Source organism: Podarcis liolepis, assembly GCF_965112155.1.
Source record: "Podarcis liolepis genome assembly, chromosome: 2".
Taxonomy (NCBI): domain Eukaryota; kingdom Metazoa; phylum Chordata; class Lepidosauria; order Squamata; family Lacertidae; genus Podarcis; species Podarcis liolepis.
The window spans coordinates 121068164-121094626 of NC_139555.1; the positions used below are offsets into that span (position 1 = coordinate 121068164).

The 26463-nt window shown below is 46.8% G+C and overlaps 1 protein-coding gene and 1 pseudogene across 2 annotated transcripts in view; both read left to right on the forward strand.

Moving 5' to 3' along the window:
* The window catches only part of LOC310699285 (uncharacterized protein), a 37897-nt gene extending 32576 nt beyond the window's left edge, over positions 1-5321 (forward strand). The window contains exon 9 of the mRNA XM_083486932.1: positions 2652-5321. Within this exon, the coding sequence (XP_083343058.1) occupies positions 2652-3619 (968 nt within the window). The 3' untranslated portion in view covers positions 3620-5321. The remainder of the gene's footprint in view (positions 1-2651) is intronic.
* Positions 5322-7500: 2179 nt separating this feature from the next.
* On the forward strand, positions 7501-24622 carry LOC310701694 (major histocompatibility complex class I-related gene protein-like; annotated as a pseudogene). The gene is made up of 8 exons (XR_014530121.1): positions 7501-7771; positions 14440-14715; positions 16731-17006; positions 19111-19398; positions 20286-20369; positions 21162-21200; positions 21825-21857; positions 22389-24622. The product of XR_014530121.1 is annotated as a major histocompatibility complex class I-related gene protein-like (transcript).
* The last annotated feature ends 1841 nt before the right edge of the window (positions 24623-26463 follow it).

Sequence of the window (26463 nt, forward strand, 5' to 3'; positions counted from 1 at the left end):
TGAATTTATCTTAATGCTGCCAATATTTTCAGGTGTACACAATTCCCCCCCCATATATTCAGTATATAAGAACGTATGTTCTTCTTGTTCTCTTATTCTATATATTAAGTCTGCAAGCTGCACATATTCCATCAGCTTAAGTTGCCATTCTTCTTTAGTTGGGACCTTGCTCGTTTTCCATTTTTGGGCAAACAAAACATGGACCACAGTAGTAGCACACATAAAAAACTTTTTTTGATACCTGGGAATTTCAGTCTGAATTATCCCCAACAAAAAGGAGTCTGTGTGGTTGGTTTTTTTTTGAAAAGTACTTTAAACATTTTTTTCAATTCATTGTGGATTATTTCCCAATACTCTTTTATCTTTTACAAGCCCACCACATATAAAAGAACATTCCCTCAACCTTTTTGCATCTCCAGCACTTATCTGATAAAGTCTTCTACATCTTGGCAAGCTTACTTGAGAGGCACAAATACAAGATGGGTGACATCTGGCTTGAGAGCAGTACATGTGAAAAGGATCTAGGAGTCTTGGTTGACCACAAACTTGACATGAGCCAACAGTGTGACGCGGCAGCTAAAAAAGCCAATGCAATTCTGGGCTGCATCAATAGGAGTATAGCATCTAGATCAAGGGAAGTAATAGTGCCACTGTATTCTGCTCTGGTCAGACCTCACTTGGAGTACTGTGTCCAGTTCTGGGCACCACAATTCAAGAAGGACACTGGCAAACTGGAACGTGTCCAGAGGAGGGCAACCAAAATGGTCAAAGGCCTGGAAACGATGCCTTATGAGGAACGGCTAAGGGAGCTGGGCATGTTTAGCCTGGAGAAGAGGAGGTTAAGGGGTGATATGATAGCCATGTTCAAATATATAAAAGGATGTCACATAGAGGAGGGAGAAAGGTTGTTTTCTGCTGCTCCAGAGAAGTGGACACGGAGCAATGGATCCAAACTACAAGAAAGAAGATTCCACCTAAACATTAGGAAGAACTTCCTGACAGTAAGAGCTGTTCGACAGTGGAATTTGCTGCCAAGGAGTGTGGTGGAGTCTCCTACTTTGGAGGTCTTTAAGCAGAGGCTTGACAACCATATGTCAGGAGTGCTCTGATGGTGTTTCCTGCTTGGCAGGGGGTTGGACTCGATGGCCCTTGTGGTCTCTTCCAACTCTATGATTCTATGATTCTACTTAAGAGTTAAATACCATCTGTAAATCATTTTCAAGTAGTTCTCCTTCAAAGAATAACATAATTTTATTATTATATGCCCCCCATCTGACTGGGTTGCCCCGGACTGGTTGGCTTCCAGCAAAATATAGAAACACAGAAATCCTCAACCTTTAAAAACTTCCCTGTTCAGGGCGGCCTTCTGATGTCTTCTAAAAGTCAAATACTTGTTTGACATGTGATAGGAGGGTGCTTCACAGGGAGAATGCCCCGTGGAATGTCCTCCAGTCAGATATCAAGGAAATGAACAACTATCTGAAAGCAGCCCTGCATAGGGAAGTTTTTAATCTTTGATTTGAGAAATTATAAAATCTGCTTTTTATAATTTCACGGAAGCTGCCCAGTGTGGCTGGGGAAACCCAGTCAGATGAGCAGCATTGAAATAATTTTTTACTACTATTACTACTGGGACGCGGGTGCGGCTGTGGGTTAAACCACAGAGCCTAGGACTTGCCGATCAGAAGGTCGGCGGTTTGAATCCCCGCGACGGAGTGAGCTCCCGTTGCTTGTTCCCTGCTCCAGCCAACCTAGCAGTTTGAAAGCATGTCAAAGTGCAAGTAGATAAATAGGTACCGCTCCGGCGGGAAGGTAAACGGCGTTTCCATGCGCTGCTCTGGTTCGCCAGAAGCAGCTTAGTCATGCTGGCCACATGACCTGGAAGCTGCACGCCGGCTCCCTCGGCCAATAAAGCGAGATGAGCGCCGCGACCTCAGAGTCAGTCATGACTGGACCTAATGGTCAGGGGACCCTTTACCCTTTACCTTACCACCACTACTACTACTACTACTACTACTACTACTATCACTGTGGAGTCCCTCTGCCTGGTTCCCTGTAGCTTCCCTTCTCACAATGAGGGAACTGCCAGAACACCCTCGGAGCTGGAGCTTAGTGTCCACGTTGAATGACGGGGATGGAGACGCCCATTCAGGTATACTGGGCCGAGACCATTTAAAGGTCAGCACCAACACTTTGAATTGTGCTCGGAAACATACTGGGAGCCAGTGTTAATCACCGGACTAGATGGGTCTTTGGCCTGATCCCAGACTATTCTTATGTCCTTCTGGTTGGAGAAAGAGCCATTACAGTGGTACCTCAAGTTAAGAACTTGATTCGTTCCGGAGGTCCGTTCTTAACCTGAAACTGTTCTTAACCTGAAGCACCACTTTAGCTAATGGGGCCTCCTGCTGCCGCCACACGATTTCTGTTCTCATCCTGAGGTAAAGTTCTTAACCCGAGGTACTACTTCCGGGTTAGCGGAGTCTGTAACCTGAAGTGTTTGTAACCTGAAGTGTCTGTAACCCGAGGTACCACTGTAGTTCGATTTGAACCAATTTTCAGACATTCACTGCAGCAGCGCATTTTCGTTCCTTGACCTGAAGGTTCCATCACTCACTTAAATTCACTTTTCCTTCCCTTATTTATCGCAGGTGACGAGAGGCAGGAGAGCGAGGATGAGGCGGAACCTTGGGAAGTATCAGCAAAAAGAGACGAGCGTCTGGAGATGACCGAGAAAGCTGAAGCTCAAAATTCCCCGGTGATGGAGGAGGGAAACGCAGTGGAGAATTGGTGGGGTGATCATGATGGGGATTCCTCTATGATCCCAGTTCAAACTGAGAAAAACAGTGGGAAGAGAGAGTATAAGTGCCCTAAATGTGAGAGCACCTTCAGTAGTGAATTAAACCTGGAGGGACACCGGCGAACTCACACGGGGGAGAAGCCATATACGTGTCTGGAGTGCGGAAAGAGCTTCAACTGGAGCACGAATCTGATTAGACATCAGATAATACACAGAGGGGAGAAACCTTACAAATGCACAGAGTGTCGGAAGAGCTTCAACTGGAGCACACACCTTATAAGACATCAGAGAATCCACACCGGGGAGAAGCCGTACATATGCCTGGAGTGCGGGAAGAGCTTCAGTTCGAGCACGAGCCTCGCGTACCACCAGAAAACCCACACGGGGGAGAAGCCGTACAAGTGCTCAGACTGCAGCATGAGCTTCTGCGTCAAGTCCAGCCTTATGAGACATCAGAGAATCCACACGGGGGAGAAGCCGTACGGTTGCTCCGACTGCGGGATGAACTTCACGGCCAAGTCGGACCTCACTCTGCACCAGAGAGTCCACACGGGGGAGAAGCCGTACAGATGCTCCGAGTGCGGGAAGAAATTTGGCCGGAGGATAAACCTCACTTCCCATCAGAGAACCCACACGGGGGAGAGGCCATACAAATGCGCAGATTGCGGGAAAAGCTTTCGCAACACGTCGCACCTCCTTCGGCACAGGCGGATCCACACGGGAGAGAAGCCTTATAAGTGCCTGGCATGCGGGAAGCAGTTTGGTCGGTGCGAGCAACTCGCTTCCCATCAAAGAATTCACATTGGGGAGAATCCCTGAAAGCGCATGGAAAGCGTTTCAGTCAATATGCTGCCCTCACTCCACATCAGAGAAGTGCGCTCACATAAAACAGTATAAATAGACTCCCGGAGGTGTAACTGTGTGGGGCTTACTTCTTTGAGTATTATTATTTATTGAATTTATATACCACCCTATACCCGGAGGTCCTAGAATGGTTCACATAAAAGATCACAATATATAAAATCAAAGTAAAACCAAGCATGCGCACACACACACTGCAAAAAAGACCCGCATTTTAAATGGGTACAGGATGTCGATCAGGTCAGCCAAAGGCCTGGTTAAAAAGGAACGTTTTTGCCTGGCACCTAAAGGTGTATAATGAAGGTGCCAGGTGAATTTTCCTGGGGAGAGCATTCCACAGACAGGGTGCCACTGCAGAGAAGGCCCTGTTTTTGTGTTGCCACCTTCCGGACCTCTCGAGGTGGTGGCACACGAAGGAAGGCCTCAGAAGATGATCTCAGGGTCCGGTTAGGTTCATAGGGAAAGAGGTATTGCGGTCCTGAGCCGCTTAAGGCTTTATAGGTCAAAACCAGCACTTTGAATTGGGCCCGGAAACTAATTGGTAGCCAGTGCAGTCATACCAGGATCGATATAATATGCTCAAAGTGTCTTGCTCCAGTGAGCAACCTGGCCACTGAATTCTGCACCAGCTGAAATTTTCAGATGCAGCCCTACGTATAACGCATTGCAGTAATCTAACCCTGAGGTTGCCAGAGCATAGACAGCAGTAGTTAGGCTATCCCTGTCCAGAAAGGGGCGTAGCTGGGCCACCAGCCAAAGGTGATTGTAGCCACTCCAGGCCATCTCGTCTAGGGAACCACACACCAACAGAGCCTCAGTCTTAACTGGATTGAATAGGTGTGGTTAGGATTGTGAAGCAACCAGCAGGGCCGTCAGAGTCTTAGCAAAACGGACCGGCTGTCCCTTGATGGGACCAGCCTTTGGAATGTGACCCCCTTTGGACTTTTTTTGGAGGAAGGACAAGACACGAGGTGGGCGTTTTTGCAAAATCACCAGGGGCTGAAAGCACTTAGCTGGAGTTGGTCAAAACAGCGTAGGATTCGGGAATCTGACGCAGGATTTGTGGCTCTGCTCCCTGCTTTCAGAATCCGCCTTCTTTCCAGTATGGTCTCCTTGTATTTCTGTAAATAAACAATGTCTAGAGCAGGGGTCAGCAAACTTTTTCAGCATGGGGCCGGTCCACTGTCCCTCAAACCTTGTGGGGGCCGGACTGTATTTTGAAAAAATAAAAAATGAATGAATTCCTATGCCCCACAGATAACCCAGAGGTGTATTTTAAATAAAAGCACACATTCTACTCTCGTAAAAACACCAGGCAGGCCCCACAAATAACCCAGAGATGCATTTTAAATAAAAGGACACATTCTACTCATGTAAAAACACGCTCGTAACCCACAGCGTGCGTAACCAGAAGGGTTCGTAACCAGAGGTACCACTGGACTGGACTAAATCTAGCAGCCAGGCTAAATTTTTGCCCTTCTCCCACAAACAGTGATTCTTCTTTTAGATAATAGTTACTGGGTTTCATTCATGATGAACTGCTTTTTATTTTATTTTACGGTGTTTCCACTTCTCTCACATTGCACTGTGATTTGTTAATTTCTTAGATGTAGATAAATGTGGTAACTTCTCAATGCGTAAATAAAAATCTCCAAAAGTCTGAATGTCACCTTAAGTTATAAGAGGAAGGGGCGTGGCTCAGCAACAAAGCACCTGCATTGCATGCAAAGGGTTCTGGGTTCAATCCTGGCATCTCTAGGTAGGACTGCAGTAAGTGCCCTGACTAAAACCCTGAAGACCCACCACCAAGCAGTGTAGCTAAAAGCCCAGCGTCTGTGAGGATGGCGGAGCTTCTCAGGACTCCCAACCCCCCGGCCCTCAGAGCTGGACCTCAGTTTCCGGGCTGGACGATGGGGGTGAAGATGTTCCTGCAGGTATACTGGGCCGAGGCCATTTAGGGCTTGAAAGGTCAGCACCAACACTTTGAATTGTGCTCAGAAACGTACTGGGAGCCAATGTAGGTCTTTCAAGACTGGTGTTGTATGGTCTCACTGCAAGGTTGTTAGGAGGATAAAATTGGGGGTGGGGTGCAGACTGTGTATGCTATTCTAGCTCCTTGCAGGAAAGGCAAGAGATAAATTGAAGAAGAAGAAGAAGAAGAAGAAGAAGAAGAAGAAGAAGAAGAAGAAGGGAAGTTGCACTGCTCCAGTGTCTGGGATCACTAATTGAGTGCACGATTGGAAAAGGCTAAATAATAGGGAATTGGAGCCACAGTGTTAAAGAGATATACAGGTTGTTTTTTTTTTAAAAAAAATATTATTATTATTCAATGAAAACCAACAATACAATAATAAAACCTCATGATAATAGTAGAATAATAAAAGGAGATTTTATTAACAGCCGAACTTAAAACATTTTTTTAAAAAAATCATACTTCCCACACAAAGTAAGACTTGAATTGAAAGGGCATGAAATTTATTTCTTGGGTCACAGGTTTCTAAAAACTCATCGATTCCTAATAAGGTGTCCGATGAGCAGCTGTCAAAAAAAGGGCAAGGAGAGAAGTAGTCTAGAATTAGCCTGGAAGTCCTTTCCAAGAGCAGTTTTTTTAAAAAGTCAATGAGTCAGTTATGAAAGAGCCATTTCTGGGAAATCAGCTGACTATAAAGAAAGGAGAGTTTCGACTTCGGGGCCTGGGCACTAGAGGGCGCTGTGAGACCAAAAAAACGTAAAAATAGCTGCGTGACCAAAATAGTTCAGATTTAGTAGAATAGGAGGAGAAGCAAATAAACTTGTACAGTATATAAATATGGAGGAAATATATATGGAGAAGTTGAACAGTTGGGGGAGTGGTGCAGGAAAAACAACTTACTCCTTAACTTAAAGAAAACAAAACAACTTACTCCTTAACTTAAAGAAAACAAAAGAGATTATTGTGGATTTTAGGAAATGTAAATTGAATATTCAGCCATTTATTATTGAGGGGAAGTGCGTGGAACAGGTCTCAGTGTTTCGATTTCTGGGAATAGAGTTGAGAGATGACCTAACCTGGGGAGAAAACAGCAAAGACCTGATGAAGAGAGCACAGCAGAGGTTATACTTTCTGAGAATCCTCTGGAAAAATAATCTCTCAAAGGACCTGGTGATGGCATTTTACCATTGTACTGTGGAGAGCGTACTAACTTATGGTCTGTGTGTGTGGTTTGGGAGCTGCACGGTCAGGGAAAAAACAATGCTGTCCAGGGTTGTAAAGACTGCGGGGAGAATAATTGGGTGCACTTTCCCCACCTTGGATTAAATCTATGCTTCCAGGTACCATAAGAAAGTGGCAGAGATAGTGCAGGATAGTGCGCACCCCAGAAATGATCTCTTTCAGCTTCTGCCTTCTGGAAGAAGGTACAGGGTTATAAAGGCCAGGACTAGCTGCCTGAAAAACAGTTTCTACGCTAATGCAATTCTGGTGCTAAACGCAGCATAAGGGGTCTCTGTAGTATAGTGTATTTTCGAATGGGGTTTCAGAGTTTTTAGGGGTTTTTGAACGTTTTATGTAGTTTTGTAGCAGTTTTATGTAGTTTTATGTGGTTTTTCAATTTCATTGTCCTGCGCGGGACAATGACAATAAAGATATCGTATCGTATTGTAGTTACAGATAGGTAGCCGTGTGGGTCTGCCATAGTCAAAATAAAAAAATTCCTTCCAGTAGCACCTTAAAGACCAACTAAGTTAGTTAGTAAGTTAGTTAGTTAGTAAGTTAGTTAGTTGGTCTTTAAGGTGCTACTGTATCGTATTGTACTTTCTCTTTCCCTCGCCAGCCTCGCTCCCAAACTTGCGCCTCGAGTTCTGCCCGGCAACTGATGCCGCCATCTCCGCTCAGATTTCCGATTGGCGGAATATTTTCCCCTCGCCCAATCCCGGCTCTCGCTGCTGCTGGTTCCGCGGGCGGGGCAGAGAGCGGGTCTCAGAACGACGGAGGGAGAAGGACGTCGCTGGAGTGAGAGGAGGAAAAAGGAGCTTCGTTTTGGGGGGAGATGGGGGTCCTCCTCCTCCGCTGGCCCCCCCTGATCCTGGGGGCGGCGGCTGCCCACCTGCTGCTGCTCCTGGACTGCGCAGGTCAGTACCTCGGGGGTCAAACTGGGGGGCGGAGGACCTTTGCCAGGGGTGGCGGGGCGGGGTGGGAGTTCCCAGTCCGGACTGGATCCCGAGTCCGGATCCCTTGGTAAATAGCCTTCCCCGCCCCCTGGGGATTTTGTGCGCTTTGTATGCCGCCCGGGGCAGAGACCGCAGCCTTGCTCGCCTCGCAGAAAGAAGCCCGCCCTGCGAGGGCGGCGGGATTAATAACGTGGGAAGCGGCTCGCCCCTCGCACGTGTTGCTGCTCCCCGGGATCCGGTGGATCCGTGAGAATCGTCGCACGGAAGAAGGGATGGAAGGGACCCTGAGGGTCATCCAGTCCAACCCCCGGGACGGAGGGATCCCCTGGCCCGCAACTGCCAAATACTCTGCTGGTCGATCGTTTCTTTTCTCTGGCGCGTTCGGCACCCCTTTGTGCCGCTTTCCCCCCTCAAATTCCGCTTGCGCTGCCTGGCCCCCAAAAGTAGATTTTGAAAGTTTAGAAAAGCTTTTGCTTATACAGTATTGTTATTATTTACTGAATTGTTTACTGAATTTCTGTACTGCCCTCCACCCGATGATTACAGGGCAGTTTAATAATAATAATAATAATAATAATAATAATGACAATAATAATGATAATAATAATAATAATTACGGGGCAGTTTAATAATAATGATAATAATAATGATAATAATAATAATTACGGGGCAGTTTAATAATAATAATAATAATGATAATAATAATAATGGTAATAATAACAACAACAACAATAATGATAACAATAATAATAATTTATTATTTATACCCCGCCCATCTGGCTGGATTTCCCCAGCCACTCTGGGCAGCTTCCAAAAGAATATTAAAATACTGTGATACATCAAACATTAGAAGCTTCCCTAAACAGGGCTGCCTTTAAAATATATAAACATAACACGAGAAAAAAAAATAGCAAACAAAACTATTACACGTACACACGGCCATAGTTTAATCGGTCTAAGGCCTAGTTGAAGAGTACCTTTCCCCCCTGGTGTCTCCCCAGGAGAGCATTCCACAAGTGGGGAGTCACCACAGAAAAGGGAATTATTATTATTATTATTATTATTATTATTATTATTATTATGCCACTCAGCCAGAGTTGCACCAGCCACTGTGGGCAGCTTCCAGCAAATGATAAAGCCATAGTAAACTAGGGTTGCCATATTTCAAAAAAGGAACATCTGTTGAGTTTTTTTGGGGGGGGGCGGGGGAGCATTGACCGAAGTTGTTGAGCTTTTTTTTGAACGATTTTAAATTAAATTAACCAAAATCTACACTTCTGACAGGCTGTCATACATCCAGGATATTTCAGCATTTTCCGCCTGGATGCTGAATACTGGCTATATTTGGGAAATTCTGGACATATGGCAACCCTGGTAAAACATTACACATTACAGGGCTGCCTTCAAATGTCTTCCAAACGTTATATAGTTACTCATCTCCTTGACATCTGATGGAAGGGTGTTCCACAGGGAGGGCATAGCTGTCAACGTTTCCATTTTTTTAAGGGAAATTCCCTTATTCCAAATAGGATTCCTTGCAAGAAAAGGGAAAAGTTGTCAGCTTTGCAGGGAGGGTGCCACCACCGAAAAGGCCTGGTTCCCTGTAACCTCACAGTGAGGTTACAGTGAGGGAACCACCAGAAGGCCCTCGGAGCTGGACCTCAGTGTCCGGGCTGAACAATGGAGGTGGAGATGCTACTTCAGATATACTGGACCGAGGCCATTTAGGGCTTTAAAGGTCAGCACCAACACTTTGAATTGTGCTCGGAAACGTACTGGGAGCCAATGTAGGTCTTTCAAGGCCAGTGTTATGTGGTCCCGGCGGCCGCCCCCAGTCACCAGTCTAGCTGCTGCACCTTCAGCATGTAGATATGTAGACAGCAGCACCTTCAGGACATGTTGGTATCCCTTGCTGATTCCAGTATCCATCTGGTCAAGACCAGATAGTCCTTAAGCTTTTAATGTTTGATGGATTACTGTATTTTAATATTTTGTTGGAAGCCGCCCAGAGTGGCTGGGGAAGCCCAGCCAGATGGGTGGGGTATAAATAATAAAGTATTATTATTATTATTATTAACAACGACTAAACCTGCCTCCTCGGTAATGACGTGATCTGGTCTCCTCCTACCCATGATCACTGAGATTGGTTGTCACAGTCCATCCCCCCCTGTGGAACCTGCCCCAGCCATTTAGTTGGCTGGGATCCACTCCCAAGCAGCCCTGAACCCCCACCGTTCTACCTGGACACGGAGGTCCAGCTCTGAGGGCCTTCTGGTGGTTCCCTCACTGTGAGAAGCCAAGTTACAGGGAACAAGACAGAGGGTCTTCTCGGTGGTGGCACCCGCCCTGTGGAACGCCCTCCCACCAGATGTCAAAGAGAAGAACAACTACCAGACTTTTAGGCAGCCCTGTTCAGGGAAGCTTTTAATGTTGAATGGATTACTGTATTTTAATATTTTGTTGGAAGCCACCCAGAGTGGCTGGGGAAGCCCAGCCAGATGGGCGGGGTATAAATAATAAATTATTATTATTATTATTATTATTAGTCCCATGATGGGGCCTGAATCCTGATTGGAAGAGGTCCAAATAGTCCGCATCCTCCAGGCATCCCTGGAGTGGGAAGAGAGAGAGGTTTTGAGGTTAGGTACGATTCACCTGCCCTTTACAGCTTTGCAGAAGAATATTACCTACAGTGGTACCTCGGGTTAAGAACTTAATTCGTTCTGGAGGCCCATTCTTAACCTAAAACTGTTCTTAACCTGAGGTACCACTTTAGCTCATGGGGCCTCCTGCTGCCGCCGTGCGATTTCTGTTCTCATCCTGAGGTAAAGTTCTTAACCCAAGGTACTATTTCTGGGTTAGCGGAGTCTGTAACCTGAAGCATCTGTAACTCAAGGTTGCCTTGACCACTGTACTTGTGTTTGATCCTGATTTTCAAGTGGTTGTGACTCCACCCCCCAAAAAATGTCTTTTGCTTTTATTACAAATAGTTTTGGCAATTGTTTAATGGAAAACTGGTATAAATATTTTACTATTATTATTATTATTATTCAGCTTATTTGTTGCTTGTTACACATCAAAGTCTGTAAGTGACCCAGAAAGCTTAAAAAAACCTAAAGGCATAAAATGGGTTAATTCTCTGTTAAAATCACTCAATATTTGCCATGGGGTGCAGCCCCCTTACTGTCAGTTGCATGGGAGAGATGGGGAGGGGAGCAACTGGCCTTAGGTTCCTCCTCTTGGGGGACGGGGGACTGGCCTTGTGGCTTTTGGAGACCCACACGCAACTCCCAGAGGCAGCTTTCTTCTGAGCTCTTGTGATTTGAACTGGGAGAAAGTTCTCCAGGAGGTTCAGGCATCAGAATTGGGTCTCACTTGATCTTTCGTGAAAGGAGACTGAGCTGGAGGGAAATAGCAGAAGGAAATGTTTGTCTTGTGGGTTTCTGACTCCACCCACTCAAACCATCCAGCCTCTGTATTTCAACTCCTTAGATGTTTTGAGAAGAGTCATACAGTAGTACCTCAGGTCACAGACGCTTCAGGTAACAGACTCCGCTAACCCAGAAATAGTACCTCGAGTTAAGAACTTTGCTTCAGGATGAGAACAGAAATTGTGGTCCGGCGGTGCGGCAGCAGCAGGAGGCCCCATTAGCTAAAGTGGTGCTTCAGGTTAAGAACGGTTTCAGGTTAAGAATGGACCTCCAGAACGAATTAAGTTCTTAACCCGAGATACCACTGTATTTTGATTGTGTATTTTATGTGATTTTATCCTGTGGGGTTGAAGTTGTCTACTGGGGCAGGGCGATATATCGATACATCGTCCAAAACGGGTTTTTAAGCCTATATCGTGATACCGGTTTCATAATTCTAGACCTGTCACGAATCATGGAGTGGGTGGGTGCTGTGCAAAAATCGCAATGCAGGGGAAACTATGAAGGCAGCTGCTGCCTCTCCTTAGCTCCATCCTTATTTAAGACATCACAATATATTGGTATATCGTGACGTTTAGCGGGTGATGTGTCGCAATGTTGAAAACCAGATGTCACCCAGTCCTATTGTCTGCAACTCATCCCACAGGGGTGGGGATGCGAGAAGCCTTTGCTAAGGCCCCCTTGCCCCCGAATCTCTCGCCAGGCCTTTGCCAGACTTTGCTGTGGGGCTCTGATGATCTCGTGGGGTGGGGTCTAGGCAGAGACCATAATGGGTGTCAGAAGGGAGGTCCTAACTTGCTGCCCCCAAATATGAGGCCATTGTTGGTATAAAATACTGAGATAGTCTTGAGTCTTATATCCTGTCCTTCATCCCAGGTGAGAATTGATGGGTGTCAGTTTTTCCTTGGGGGCGTGGCGTGGCCGTGGGGCTGATCGTGTATTCTGTAGGGCCGTGCCACTTGAGAATTTGCTGCAGCTCTCCACCATGGAGCCTTGTTCTCTTCCCTAAGGCACAAAGGGGGCACATGTCCCTTCCCTGCTCAGTGTGCATTCACGGCAAGGTGTGGAGAGGGAGGAGGAGAGCAGGATGGATGTGAACAAGGCAAAAGTTAATCCATCTTCCTTGATGGGGATGATCTGTGTTGGCTCCTTGCGCCATCTAATGGCCAGTGTTGATATAGCCTATGAGAAAGGGAGCTGCGCTGGAGAGTAATTGATAATTAACGGTACAGTGGTACCTCGGCTTTCAAACTTAATCCGTTGCAGAAATCTGTTCTTAAACCAAAACTGTTCTTAAACCGAGGCACGCTTTCCCTAATGAGGCCTCCCGCCGCCGGTGCCCTTAAACCATTCAGCTTCTGTTCGTAGACCGAGGTAAAGTTCTCCAACCAAGACACTATTTCTGGTTTTGCGGAGTTTGTAAACCAAATCGTTCTTAAACAGAACTGTTCTTAAACCGAGGTACCACTGTATTTATTCCACAGAATTGTAGAGTGGGAAGGGACCACGAGGGTCATCTAGTCCAACCCCCGGCAATGCAGGAATAGTTTGCCCATCGTGGGGCTCGAACCCATAACACTCTGGTTCAAAGCCCATCTCTGCCGTGAACTCCCCAGGGGAAGGGAATGAATTATAGGCGTTTGGGAGCACACCTTCCTGTCCTCCCCAGTTCTGTCCACGATGAGGAATGACTGGGGCATTGCTGCAGGGTGTCAAGGAAATAAACAGCTATCTGACTTTTAGAAGACATCAGAAGGCAGTCCTGCATAGAGAAGTTTTTAATGTTTGATGTTTTACTGTGGTTTTACAAGCCACCAAAAGTGGCTGGAGCAACCCCGTCAGATGGGCAGCATGTCAATTTACTATTGTTGTTCTTGCTGCCTCAGCCTCCCCTTCTTCATTTATAGAGCTGCCCCACAGCAGAAGGACTCTAGGAAGCCATTGTGGTTAGAGTGTCGGGACGAAGACCTAGGAGATCGGAGTTCAAATCCCCACTCCGCCATGAAGCTCATTGGGTGACCGTGGAGTCAGTCACAGCCTCTTCACCTATCTTGCAGGGTCGTTGTAGGGATTAACTTTGGAGGGGGGCGTAACCATGTAGTCGTAGGAGAAAAAGGTGGGATCTAAATGCAGTGAATTAAGCTCCTCCCTTTGAGGCAGCCTCTGGGAGCTGCATTTTTTTAATATATATAATTAATTTTTATTCAGTTTCCAATATACATTCCATCCATATTTTACATCCATTTCTAACATCTTCATCTTTTAGACTTCCCCCAGCCTATCTGACAATTTCCATATTATCACTATTACTCGCATTTCTTAAGTTTATATTGCGCTTTAACAATCTTAGTCTTATCATCTCTTTTAAGCAACATTTCTATCAATCATTTTCACAGAGCTTCTTGAAAGCCAACAAGCGTTAATTGGTCCTCACATACATTTTTGATATACTCTGTAAATTTATTCCAGTCCTCGGTGAATCTCTGATCGCGTTGGTTCTGAATTTTCCCCGTTAATTTGTCCATTTCTTCATATTCCATCAGTTTCAATCTCCATTCTTCCCTTGTCGGCATTTCTTCCTGTTTCCATTTCTGGGCCATCAAAATTCTAGCTGCTGTCACTGCATACCTAAATAATTTCACATCATTCTTTTTAATTTCATTCCCTAATATTCTGCAAAGATTTATCCCCCTTCCCCTCCTTATTCCACAACACTCGTACTTTCTGTTCCCATGGCTCCTGATGCTCCCTAAATTTTGTTTTTTTACGCTCTATCCCCCAATTCTCTCCCAGTTTATTTGCGATTTTCCCATAAACATGGAATATACCTCAAATAGGGGCATGGCAGTGGGGAAGCTATGAAATGTTTTGTTTTGTTTCTACAGGGCACAGGTGCTGGGAAGGGGCATTGCTACAAACCCACTGCCATATACACCTCAGATCTTCCGTTTGGGGGCTGCTGGATTGTCAGAGAGCCCTCAGCTGCCGGACCCCTAACTCTCTGCCCCCTTCTCTCTTCCTTTCCAGGCTCCCTCTGCTCTGCCTCCTCTGTGTTTAAAGGCAGGTCTACAAACTCCCCCAAACCCTGCTGAGCTTTGGATCTCCTAATTCAGGGCTGCTGCCTGTGATACAGCAGGATTAGGCTTCCTTCATCTGCAGGACCCCTAACTCTCTGCCCCCTTTTCTCTTCCTTTCCAGGCTCCACTTCTCACTCCCTGCGCTACTTCTACACAGCCGTGTCTCAGCCTGGCCAGGGGCTGCCCCAGTTCATTACGGTGGGGTACGTGGATGACCAGCAATTTGTTCAGTACAACAGTGACACCCAGGAGGCGCTGCCTCAGGTCCCCTGGATGAGGAAGGCGGAAAAGGAGGATCCTCACTACTGGGAGATGAGCACGCAACTCTTTCAGGACACTGAGAGAGTGCTGTGGCGGAACCTGGTAACCCTGCAGACTCGCTTCAACCAGAGCGGAGGTGAGTGGAAGGCAGGAGAGGCAGAGACCCCCAATATTCATCTCTCCGGCGCTCAGGAGGCAAAGGGAGATGCCTGCTAATACGAAAGGGGCGAGGTGATGGGCAGGATGTTCTCCAACCTGGGCAGAAGTCCTTCCCTCTCCCCTTCCAATCTGTACCTGCACTTTCTCAAAAAGATATATTTTTTACTCTGCAAAAAAGGCACTTGGGAATGAGCGGCAGGTCAGTTATATGATAATGGTCTGACCAATGAGGAGTTTGTCAGCAAATGGCAGAAAACCATGGCTAGAAAAGCCACCTCTATTGGTCTGTCACCCCCCCCCCCAAGTTTATTAGCTGGGTTATGAAGGCGCCCTAAAGACGTTAAAGCAAAGATTATGGGTGAGAGAACCTCCCTAAAATCTTAAATTGCTACCTACATAAGCTAAATAAGCAAATTAGTTGGACTGAAGATGTTAACTGCAGGAGCATCCAGAGCGCAGAGGTTACATTCAGCCTATTCTCAGACTTTCAGTTGTCCGAAGTGTCTGGCTTTGGCAGTCGAAGTGAAATTATTCAGTGTAGTAATAATAATAATAATAATAATAATAATAATAATAATAATATGTTTCATTATTTACTTCATTATTTACACTCCACCCGTCTGCTGGCTGGGTTTCCCCAGCCACTCTGGGTGGTTCCCAAGAGAATATTAAAAACACGATAAAACATCAAACAATAAAGACTTCCCTAAACAAACATCTGATCTGGATCAATATGAGTAAAATTTGTGACGGGATAAGAGGCATGAAGCGGCCTGGCAGACAGCTTTGTTGGAAAAGCTAGACATGGAAACCGTGGGTAGCAACAGGCTAAAAGGAAAACGATAACTTCTACGCAGTATGGGGCAATTTTATTGGACACACAGGTAGTGAGGCCCATGGGGGGGTTGGGTTTGGGGTGGGTAACAGTTTGGGATTCATGAAGTGTACATTTTAACCTTTCAAATTGTTGCAGACACTATGTACTCCTTCCCTTTAATGAGAAAGGAGTACATGATGTGTTATTTTATGGTTTTTAAGGTTATGAGAATGTTTGATATATATGCTCTGGCAAAAAAAAACTACCATATTTTTCGCTCTATAACACGCACCCGGCCATAACACGCACGTAGTTTTTAGAGGAGGAAAATCTGTAGGCATGCCACCCGTAGGCATTTCCTCCATAATACGCACAGACATTTCCCCTTACTTTCTAGGAGGAAAAAAGTGAGTGTTATGGTGCAAAAAATACGGTATTTTTAAATGGAGAAAAAAGACAGAAAAAGAAACTGCAAAAAAACCCCCGACCCCAAACAAACTCCAAGATCATAATCCAACACAGAAGTAAGTAAAAGAAGACTCATATATTTCAATGAAATCAGGGCTGCAATTCTATACATGGATATACCTGGAGTAAGACTCACTGAGCTCAGTGCTGATTACTTCTGGTTAGAAACACATATAATTGCACTGTAAACTACTCAGTTTTGTGTTGGTTTATGGTTAAAAACTGGGGGTGTGTGTGTGGAGATATAACATCCATTTATTTCCATATTCTCCTCATGGTTCACATGCTGCCTTTGACTCTTCCCTGAATCTGAGGGGTTCTTTTCTTTTCTTTTCTTTGTTTGTTTTAAATATTCTGCTCTGAACTTCTCTTTGCATTCCTGGTCTGGTTCTGTCTCTTGCCTGGCATCACATATCTCTAGGCACCAGGCGAATAAATCCCTCTTCTCCCAGGCCTTTGGCTAATTCAACAATCTATGTTCTTTTAAACTGGGAGGGGCTGTGTGCTATTATTATTATTATTATTATTATTGTTGTTGTTGTTGTTGTTATTATTATTAGTCTGTCTCTGGTATGTATTTTGGTGGTGTTCTCTTGTGGTCTTTGGATAAAGGTCGGTATAGAACTTGAATAAATGAATAATAATCTCTCTTTTGTACACACACAACTCTTGACATCTCGGGTGTCTCCTTCCTCTCCCACCCCCAGGTTTTTCCTCCCTGCAGGAGATGCTTGGTTGTGAGCTGAGGTCAGACGGGCGCAAAGACGGGTATTGGCAGTTTGGCTACAACGGGAGGGACTTCATCGCCTTCGACAAGGAGACCCTCACCTGGACAGCAGCCGATACAGGGGCCAAAGTGACCAAGAACAAGTGGGATCCTATCGTGGAGCAGAACAAGTACCGGAGGGCCTACCTGGAGGAGACTTGCATTGAGTGGCTGCAGAGATACCTGGACTACGGGGAGGAGACTCTGCTGAGGACAGGTGAGGGGGGGAGGGGGGCTCAGTGGGGCGGTTTCCCTTCAAGCCCCCCCCCCTTAACAGTCTTCCTTTCTGGACCAAACAGCAAACACTCTTCTTGGTGGTGATGGGAGAAGAAAGGGGGTCACTTCAGAGTGTGAGGGGGGGAGATGCTTAAAAACAGCCCCCCCCCCCCGTGCCCCTTTGGCTAGAATAAGGGGTGGCAAAAGACAAATGGGGGGAGGAGACACAGAAGCAGCAGGGAAGTGGTCAGTAAAGCAAAATGCATTTTAAATTAAATTTAAAGAGAAAATTGAAATGGACGGATTTGAGGGGAGATACAGAAAACCTCTTGCCTTTAAAGTCTTTAAAACTAGATAAATTAACATTTTTTTAAAAAAATAGAAAATGTGTGGGGAGTCCATAAAATATGTCTTAGAGGGCAGGATGCAGCCCCCTCACTAAGACTGTAGGTTAGCAGAAAACCTGCACATGGTGAGAGAGTATGGGAATTCCCACTTCTTATATTTTTTATTTGTGAGGAATTTTCCTTTTTCCCATGGGGAACATTCAGAAGTGTCATCTTCCCCAACCCCATGCCTTGAAATGGTACAGTCCACTCTTCTGCCTTCAGGAATCTGTCATGGGGCCAATCACATGATCCAGTGTTTTGACTGGGATGGACCATTGCACAATGGGGGGGGGGGCTGGGAATCCAGCCCATGGGAATCCTGCCCTATATTGAGAGCGAAATCCGTCATGCTATGTAGGCAGCAGTGCCTGACCAAGGACCTCCCTCTGTGTCCTCCAGGACTGGGAGGTTAAGGTCCAGCGGAGGCTGAGGGCACCTAGACCAGGTGGGGGCTCCTGGGAGGTCTCATGACCAACCCCCAGGTCCCCATCTCCTCCCTTGAAAAGGAAACAGTGGACACTTGTCCAAGTCCATAGCACCTTCAGAAGGTGTCCCTGCTTACTCCCTTGTAAGGGGACAGAGGATGGCATCCTACAACAGATTTAGAAATTCCGATCTATATCATTTTGCTTGGTCTATGTTCCAGACCGAGGAGTTTAGTTGGTATCCCTGAAGTTGCCTCTCGCCATGATGGATCTGCTGCAAATGGGGAGGGAAAGTCAGACCAGCCAAGAGAAGCATGAGGGGTCCTGTCTCTCTCTTACTAAGTTTTGTTAAAATGAAAATTAATTAAAAATGAAATAATTCTAGCACCCTCCCTTTTTGAGGCCTGACACATACGTATTATATTAGCCGTGCTTAGAGAGATCTGAGCAAATTCATCTATAGGGCCTGGTGATAATTCACCCCAGAGACACTGAGCATATTTGTTGAGGTTGAGGATTTCGCTCCAAAAGCCACATTGAAGCGTTTTCAAGGGTGACAACGTGCAAAGGAGGCTGGGAATCATCCTCTTTGGGATGGATGTTCTCTTGAGGACAGGTGAGGGGTGGGGAGGTCTTGTTTCGGGTTTCTGTGGGGAAAGGGCTTGAACTTCCTTCCTTCCTTCCTTCCTGCTCCCCCCAGCAGAGTCACATCCCCTCCTAGACCCAGTTTCCAGTCCAGGCACTGCAAAGCGGGTGGGATCCTGGAACAGCCCCTTCAGACAACAGATACACAGGGAGCCAGTTTTTAAACAAGGGTTACATTCTGCAAATCGTGCCTAAAGCCAAAATTGTGTATATTGGATTCAAGGGCGATTGGGTTGCCAAAGTCCTTCTTCCCCAGACACCCACCTCCTCTTTTGGGTTTTTAGAATATTTTTGGCAAGTGCGTAAAGCTTAATTTGCACAAGTTAAATGTGCGCAAGTTGCTGGCTTACTGGGCCTCCTGGTCTGCCATTTCCACTCCAGGAGAGGCTGCCGTGGAGAAGGGAGATGGGCCCTTTCCAACCTCAAGGGACCCTTTCAGGGCAGGCGGGAGAACTAGAAAGGAGCTCTGTCTTTCCCAGGGCTGTTGGCTTTGCTCACTAACTATTGGGCTGAAAAGTCCCGGAGAACAGAGAGCAGCGAATCCAGCATTTCTTCCTCCTCAGGAGAGGAGCCAGGATCAGCCTGATCTACCTCCTGTTGTGGATGTCTCTCTATTAACCCCAATTAATGATTGCCCTTTTTGCAGAGGCTCCGGTGGTGAAGGTGACCAGGAAGGCAGACTATGACGGCCTGGAGACCCTCGTTTGCCAAGTCCACGGCTTCTACCCCAAGGAGATTGAGGCCAACTGGGTGAAGGACGGGGAGGTCTGGCAGGAGGGCACCCTCCGAGGATTGGTCGCCCCCAACTCGGACGGGACCTACTATCTCTTGCTCAGCGTCCAGATCGACCCCGAGGAGAGGGAGCGCTTCCGGTGCCGCGTGGAGCACGACAGCCTGGAGAAGCCTCTGGACGTGGCCTGGGAGAAGGAGCCTGGTGAGAGACAGAGAGACAGGAGGGGAAGGGGTGGGCTCTGGGAGGGGGATTTCCACCCAGCTCCCCCCTTCAGCAGCAGCACAGCTCAGATGGGGAACCCCACATGGATCCTGTCTGTGTCTCTGGAGGCAAGCGACTGAATCGGAATCTGTAGATTTCAACAGAGATGCAGCCTTTTCTCATAGGCCTTAAACTCAAATTGGATGTTGTAGGTAAAAACTGGCTGTCACCTTTTTGCCTTTAAGCCCAACCAGTTGTGATGTCACAGCATGTGGACAGATGTGTTATTTCTTCAAAATCAAATGTGTCAGCACAGTATGTAGAATAAAACTTTATTATGGCATCCATCTGTGGAAAGAGACCCCTCCTTTCCAATTTCATCTCTATAGGTGCTTGTGGGCACCTTGGAAGGAGATGAGGGTTGTTTGGGGGGTTGGTTGGTTATCCTCCCGGCATTTCACAAGCTCTGGTTTTAGGGTTGCCATGTTTTGAAGAGCAAAAAAGAGGACACATTTGCCGACTCAGAGGGGAGGGAATCCCTTCCTCTCAGGGTCAGGACAGAGAAGGCTGAAACGCCTGAGCAGGAGGAGATCTGCTTTTAAGTCTGGAGTCTGTGATGAAACAGGTGTGCCTGTCAACTGTCTTCCTTAAATAAATTGGGGGTTTTAAGACCTCTAATGCTGAACTCTGGTGGAAAAAATAAACTCCCTTGTATTGGGGCCACTACAGAGAGGACCTTGGCCTGTCAGGAGAGAGAGGGGGCCTGCTTTGCACACGTAAAATCCTCCCGGGCTCATAGCTCAGCACCTCCACTCAAATCTCCTGCTTGAGGCCTTGGGGAGCTGCTGCCACCAGTCTGAATAAAAATGTCTTTTGTCCCCTTTTAGTCAACCTGGGGCTCATTGTGGGAGCCATTTTGGGTGTCATGGCAGCCATCCTGCTGGTCTCTGGGATCATCATCTTCATCTGCAGTAAGTAAACCTTGGATGTGTTCTCTGCCTCTCCTGTGTCCTTCTGTCCTGGCCTCCAACTAACTGGGAATGTGCTGGTGGAGCCTTCCTGGTATCTGCCACTGGTATCCCTACAGAAAACCCTCCCCATAAAGCACCCTTTGAACCAAAAGTAATGTTGGTCATTGCTTTGCGCTCACTCTGTGCTCAGGAAATTCACTTTCCACCTGATGTTTTTATTTTATTATATATTTTGTGCACTCAATTTGTGTTTTTATGTTGTGAACCGTCTTCCCATCTTCAGATGAAGGGTGTTATACAAATTTAATCAATAAATGAATAAATAAATATTGATCTGGGAGGATGCTGTATTGAACTGAATAGGACTTTCCTCTGAGTAGACATGCCTAGAATTGCACTCTTAAAGTTCATTATCTCTCCCCCCCCTTGCCCCTCCCCTTCCCTCTGGGCAAATTTGAGGATTAGGGGTCTGCTGGGAGTGAAATAATAATATGAAATGGAATGAGTGAAGGGACTGGATAATGTTTCCTTCCAGCCTCTTGGAATTTGTCCACTGCCTGGTTCCCATGTTGATTTTTTAAATTTAATTTCCTCACTTTTTTCTACTTCTTTGTAAAATGAGTTCCTTGAAAAGCTCCCCTTCTGGGCTCCCCTTCCTTGGAGGTGTTTGGAAGAGACAAGAGGAGCATGTGCTGGGAAGGTTTCAGCATCTGAGAGCCAGATTGTCGAAATGGATTTGAGTGGCCTCTGGAGGTCCCTTCCAGCTCTGACCTTCTGCTTTTGTCTCTACAGGGAAACGGAGCGAGAAATTAGCCTACAAAGCAGCCTCAAGTGAGTGACTCCTCCCCTCTCTGTCTGTCATATTTTTCTCACCATGGAGTTACAAATAGACCAAACCAAACCTGGTGGTGGCCTAGTCCTTAAGCCCAAGACCCTGATGGGAAGCTTAAGCCTGTCTGCTCAGCCTGTCTGTGGAGAGCAAGGGGTCCCTCAGGGCCAGGAAAAGGCTGCAGAGAGACTGTCGGCTGAGGGAGGGGCTCCAAGAAGGAGCAGGAGGAAGAGCCCAGGGTGCGGGGAGAGAGGGATCTCTGGTGGTTTAATTACTGGAACCTGAAGCTAAAGAATTGTTTGGGTGGCTCAAGTCTGTGGGTGTCAGGAACCCTCCCCTCCGGATTTGGCACCACTGCCCCCCCGGCTTTCTGCCCCCTTCCTGCCCAAATCACACCCACCCCCTCTCTAGTCCCCTGCTGCCTCCATGCCAGTCTGTGCCCATCTCTCTTTGCCCCCCAGCTTCTCCCTCCAGGGCTGTCCTTGAGCCCCCTTGCCTCTGGGCTGCCTCTCTCTGAACATCCCCAGATTGAGACCGATTTGGGATGGGGGTGGAAGGAGGGAGAAGGGCTGGGGGGGGATCTCCCTCCCTGGGATCCTGACTCCTGTGTTTCCTCCCTTTTGCAGCAAGCGACCAGGGGTCCGACAGCTCCGACAGGGGTAAGTGGGGGCACAGGGGGGCTCTTGCAGAAGTCTCCATGAGGAACATCCTCAAACGGGGAAAAGATTCACTTCTTACCCACCTTGGGGTTTCCAAGTGTGACATAATCTGGAGTGTCCATTGAGCTGAAAAAAAGCTCTTGTGACACATTCTGTCTGTCTATCGGAGCTCCACAGAGGATCCCCTCCATCTGAGAAATGGTTTCTACCCACAGTCTGAATGACAGATAGTTATATTTTGGGTTCTGGAAAAGGATTTCTCCTTCCGGTATGACGACTTTGTGTCTTTCCGGTATTCCCCCAAAGAGTGCAGCTTGGCTCACTTGCTTGAGCTGCCCTCTACAGGCATTTGCTCTGCAGGCCCATTTTGGTGGTGCTCCTTAGGTCTGATCTGACATGATGAGGGATGGTGGCTTTCCTTGGGAGGCTGGACTAGACGGCCTTTGGGTTCCCACTAGCTCTGTAATGCTGATGCCCCCACACCATGATGTTGGCTTAACTTTGAAACACTCCTGTTCTTTATTTCTGCAGTTTCATACCAGCCTGGTGTGTGAGATGAGACCAGAAGGAGCCTGCCCAAGTTTGGCTGTGAATTGCAGAGGCTCAGAGCTCCTGCTGTTCTTTAATGCTGTTTCTGATGTTCCTTAATCCTGGCTCTCACCCATCCATTCTGACTCCAGGTGTAACTTGAATTTGAGGGTAATCATGCTTTTCTGATGGATTTTGGCCAATTTTGCTTTGCAGCTGATTTTCAGAAATGTGTTTGTATTAATCAGAAATGTGCCAGATATACACAACTGACAGCTTTAAAAAAGGATGGGGAGATTGAGCAGCAATTTTGATGGTTTCTCTTGGTTCTTTGTTGCTGTGGATCCCTCCACAATCCCTTCCCCAATCTTGTGTCACTCACTTTCCATCCAAATTGAAGGAAAGGCAACATTTGAGAAATGCTTTAGGTGTATTATGCATGAAATAAGCTGAATTGTTACTGCCGACCTGCCTCTTGGGCCGCCCAGCCTTTGGCTAAACGGATGTCATGTCATGGAATGCATAAAAGCAGCCTAACTGCTCTGGCTGAGTGTTTTCCACCCACCTTCTGCGTGAGGAAGTGAAGAAACTGGCAGGGAGGGATGGTTGGCAAGGAGGAGGGATGCTTAGATGCTCAGGTGTTGAAGCTGAAAGAGAGAAGGAACAGAGTGGCTGAAGAGAGAGGCGACTTTCCGACAGGAGATGAGAGGGATTCTTGCTTCAGATTCTGCTGACAGCCAAGGATGAAGCCAGCAAGGAGAAGAGGCAGATCAGGAGCTCCATGGCCAGAGTTTGATCTGAAATAAGGAGCCCCTTCTTTTGGGCTGCAGGCCTCCAGTTCATGAGACTTGTTGCCTGGTCCCCACAGCCTTCTAGGAAGGGTGACCCACTGGGAGTGGGGCCACATGAACTCTTCCAAGTAAACTACCTTTGTTGCCTTCAATTTGCCTAATTTTTATCTCATACATTCTTGCTTTTCCACCTGTGGCCCTTGAGGAACATACTCCGTCCATCTGTGGTTCCCACCATATGATTCCCTCCATCTTCCTTCCCTTCTCATAGGCCGGCATTACTTAAGGAGACTCTTTCATAGAAATAAGAATGCAATAACTCTTAAACCTCCAGGGGCTGCAGGACTCTACTTGCCTAACCCAATGGATTTGCTGCAGCATATTTTGAAGACACTGGATGTACCGTATGTTTCGCCCCATAGGGCGCACCGGCCCATAGGGCGCACCTAGTTTTTTTTTGGGGGGGGGGAATAAAGAAAAAAAAATATTTCCCCCCCAGGCGCGGGGTCTCCCCAGGCTTGCGGATATCTGGCCAATATCTGTTCAGCGCGCCCCAGGCTTCGGGATGCAGGCAGCTCTCTGCAAGCTGTGGGAGCCCGGCGCGACTTCCCACCGGGCTCCTACGGCTTGCGGAGAGCTGCCCGGGGCACGCTCCACTGCGCTCCCCAGGTTTTGGGCTGCAGGCTGCTGTCCGCAAGCCTTGAGAGCCCGGCGCGACTTCCCACCGGGCTCCCTAGGCTTGCGGATAGCTTCCTGAAGCCTGGAGAGCGAGAGGGGTCAGTGCGCACCGACCCCTCTCGCTCTCCAGGCTTCAGCGAAAGCCTGCATTCGCCCCATAGGACGCACACACATTTCCCCTTCATTTTTGGAGGGGAAAAAGTGCGTCCTATAGGGCGAAAAATACAGTAATTGTTATTATTTTTTCCACAAGGTAGCCCTGTCTAAGGAAATTTTTGATGTTTGAAGTTTTACTCTGGGCGGAAGAAGATTGGAAGAAATTTAAAATTTATCTTAAGAAACATTGTAAAATTAATGAGGGCTAAAATGTGGAAGTTATAGGAAACGGGATTACAGCTGTGGAAGATTAAGTGAAAGAAAAGAACAAGGGAAAATTTGATAATAGCAAGGGGGAGGATTTGCTGAAATAAATTTGGGAATTGGAATGCAGAAAGGGGAGGTACGGGGAAGTCGGTGAAGTAAGGTTTAAGAAAAAAGGATTTGAAATTATACATGTTTGTTTATGTTTTTGTGTGTTTGTATTGTGTATTGTTTGTGTTTATATAAATTGTGAAAAACCAATAAAAAATTTATAAAAATAATAATGAAGTTTTACTCTGTTATTAATGGAAACTCAGCCAAATGGGCAGGGTATAAATAATAAAATTATAATTATAATTATTATTTTTAATATCCATTTGACTGAAATAAATAAGGGTGCACCCCCTTCGTCTTTAGTGGTTCTTTCCTTCTTATCACAGGAGTTCCAGAGATCAACATCTCCTGAGAATATTCACAGACTCTGGCAGGGAGGTGCCAATAATTGGTCTCCCGGTGCAAAGTGACTGAAGAACTAGAGTCCAAAGCCAGATGGGGACAGAATCTGTGATTTTGCAGGGGTGGGCTTAAGTTACATGAGGCCACCTTGTTGCTGAAGCCAAGAGGGTCTGAAGTCCGGTCAGTGCCTGGATTGGGGACCATCTGGATGCTGCCTTTGGTTCCAGGATGGAAGAAAGGAGGGTTGGGAATGTAAAAAAAGAAATATATAGATATCTGATCTGGGGCAGGGGGTGGTGGGAGATGATCAAGACAGGGTTGCCCCAAAAGTCCACAAACCCAGGAGGAAGTTCTCCTACTGAAATGAAAGGAAGATGCCCAAAATATTTAATTTGTTTTACATTTTTACCCCACTCTTCCTCCCAAGGAGCTCAGGGCATCAAAATCAAAATGTTAAAACAATACCATTTAAAATGAGCTAATCTTTTTCCCTCCGCCCTGGATGTACCGTATTTTTTGCCCTATAGGGCACACTTATGGGGGGGGGGGAATAAAGGGGGGGAATTTATTCCCCCCCCCCTGAGCCCCAAAGAGCAAAGAAGCCATGACAGCGAGCGGGATGGATCCCGCTCGCTGTCCTGGCTTCGTTTTTAGCCTCGGGGCTGGGGGTCTGGGAGCGAAGGCGAGGTTGCAGGGGAAGAAGAGAAGAAGAGGAGTTTGGATTTGATATCCCGCCTTTCACTCCCTTTAAGGAGTCTCAAAGCGGCTAACATTCTCCTTTCCCTTCCTCCCCCACAACAAACACTCTGTGAGGTGAGTGGGGCTGAGAGACTTCAGGAAGTGTGACTGGCCCAAGGTCACCCAGCAGCTGCATGTGGAGGAGCAGAGACACGAACCCGGTTCACCAGATTACGAGACTACTGCTCTTAACCACTACACCACACTGGCTCTCAGAAAGCCCGAGCTTCCCCAGCCCCCAGAACGGGTCCGGGAGCGAAGGCGAGGTTGCGCAACTCCCGCCGGGCTCTCCAGGCTTGCGGAGAGCTTCCTGAAGCCTGCACTCGCCCCATAGGATGCACACACATTTCCCGTTCATTTTTGGAGGGGGAAAAGTGCATCGTATAGGGCGAAAAATACGGTAAGCCTTCCCTCACCCCTTCTTTCCTGATGGGGAGTGGGATGCCATTTTGGGGCCGGCCTCAGCTGTCAAAACGTATTGGGCTGGCCTTGGTGTGTGAGTTTTGCTACGTACAATGGGACTTCACGGGAAACACAACTTAAGGCGACATTGGAGCACCTCAAAATCATTTGTGCGTGAACATCTAGGAAACACGTGGAGAACTGCACTGATGGTTGCAAAACACTCCTAATTATTATTCCTTTTTTTTTTTTATAAAATTTTTATTGGTTTTACAGATTTTTTAAACACAAACAAACACATAAAAAACCAACAAACACGTATAATTTCATAACATTTTTTCATAAACTTCTTTTCCGGGACTCCCCCATACCCCCCCTTTCTGCATCCCAATGTCCAAAGTATTTTTTAGCAACTTCTAAATAAACCTTTCCAACCTCTGTCATCTTAGTTATCTCTATAATCTGACCTTATATCACTGTATCCCTTTGTTCCTGAAAACCACAACACTCTAACATTCATCAAGTTTATAATAGTCCTTAAGATAACTTTTGAATTTTCTCCATTCTTCTTCCGTCTCTTTTCCTTGGTCACGGATTCTGCCTGTCATCTCGGCCAGCGTCATGTAGTCCATCACTTTCATCTGCCATTCTTC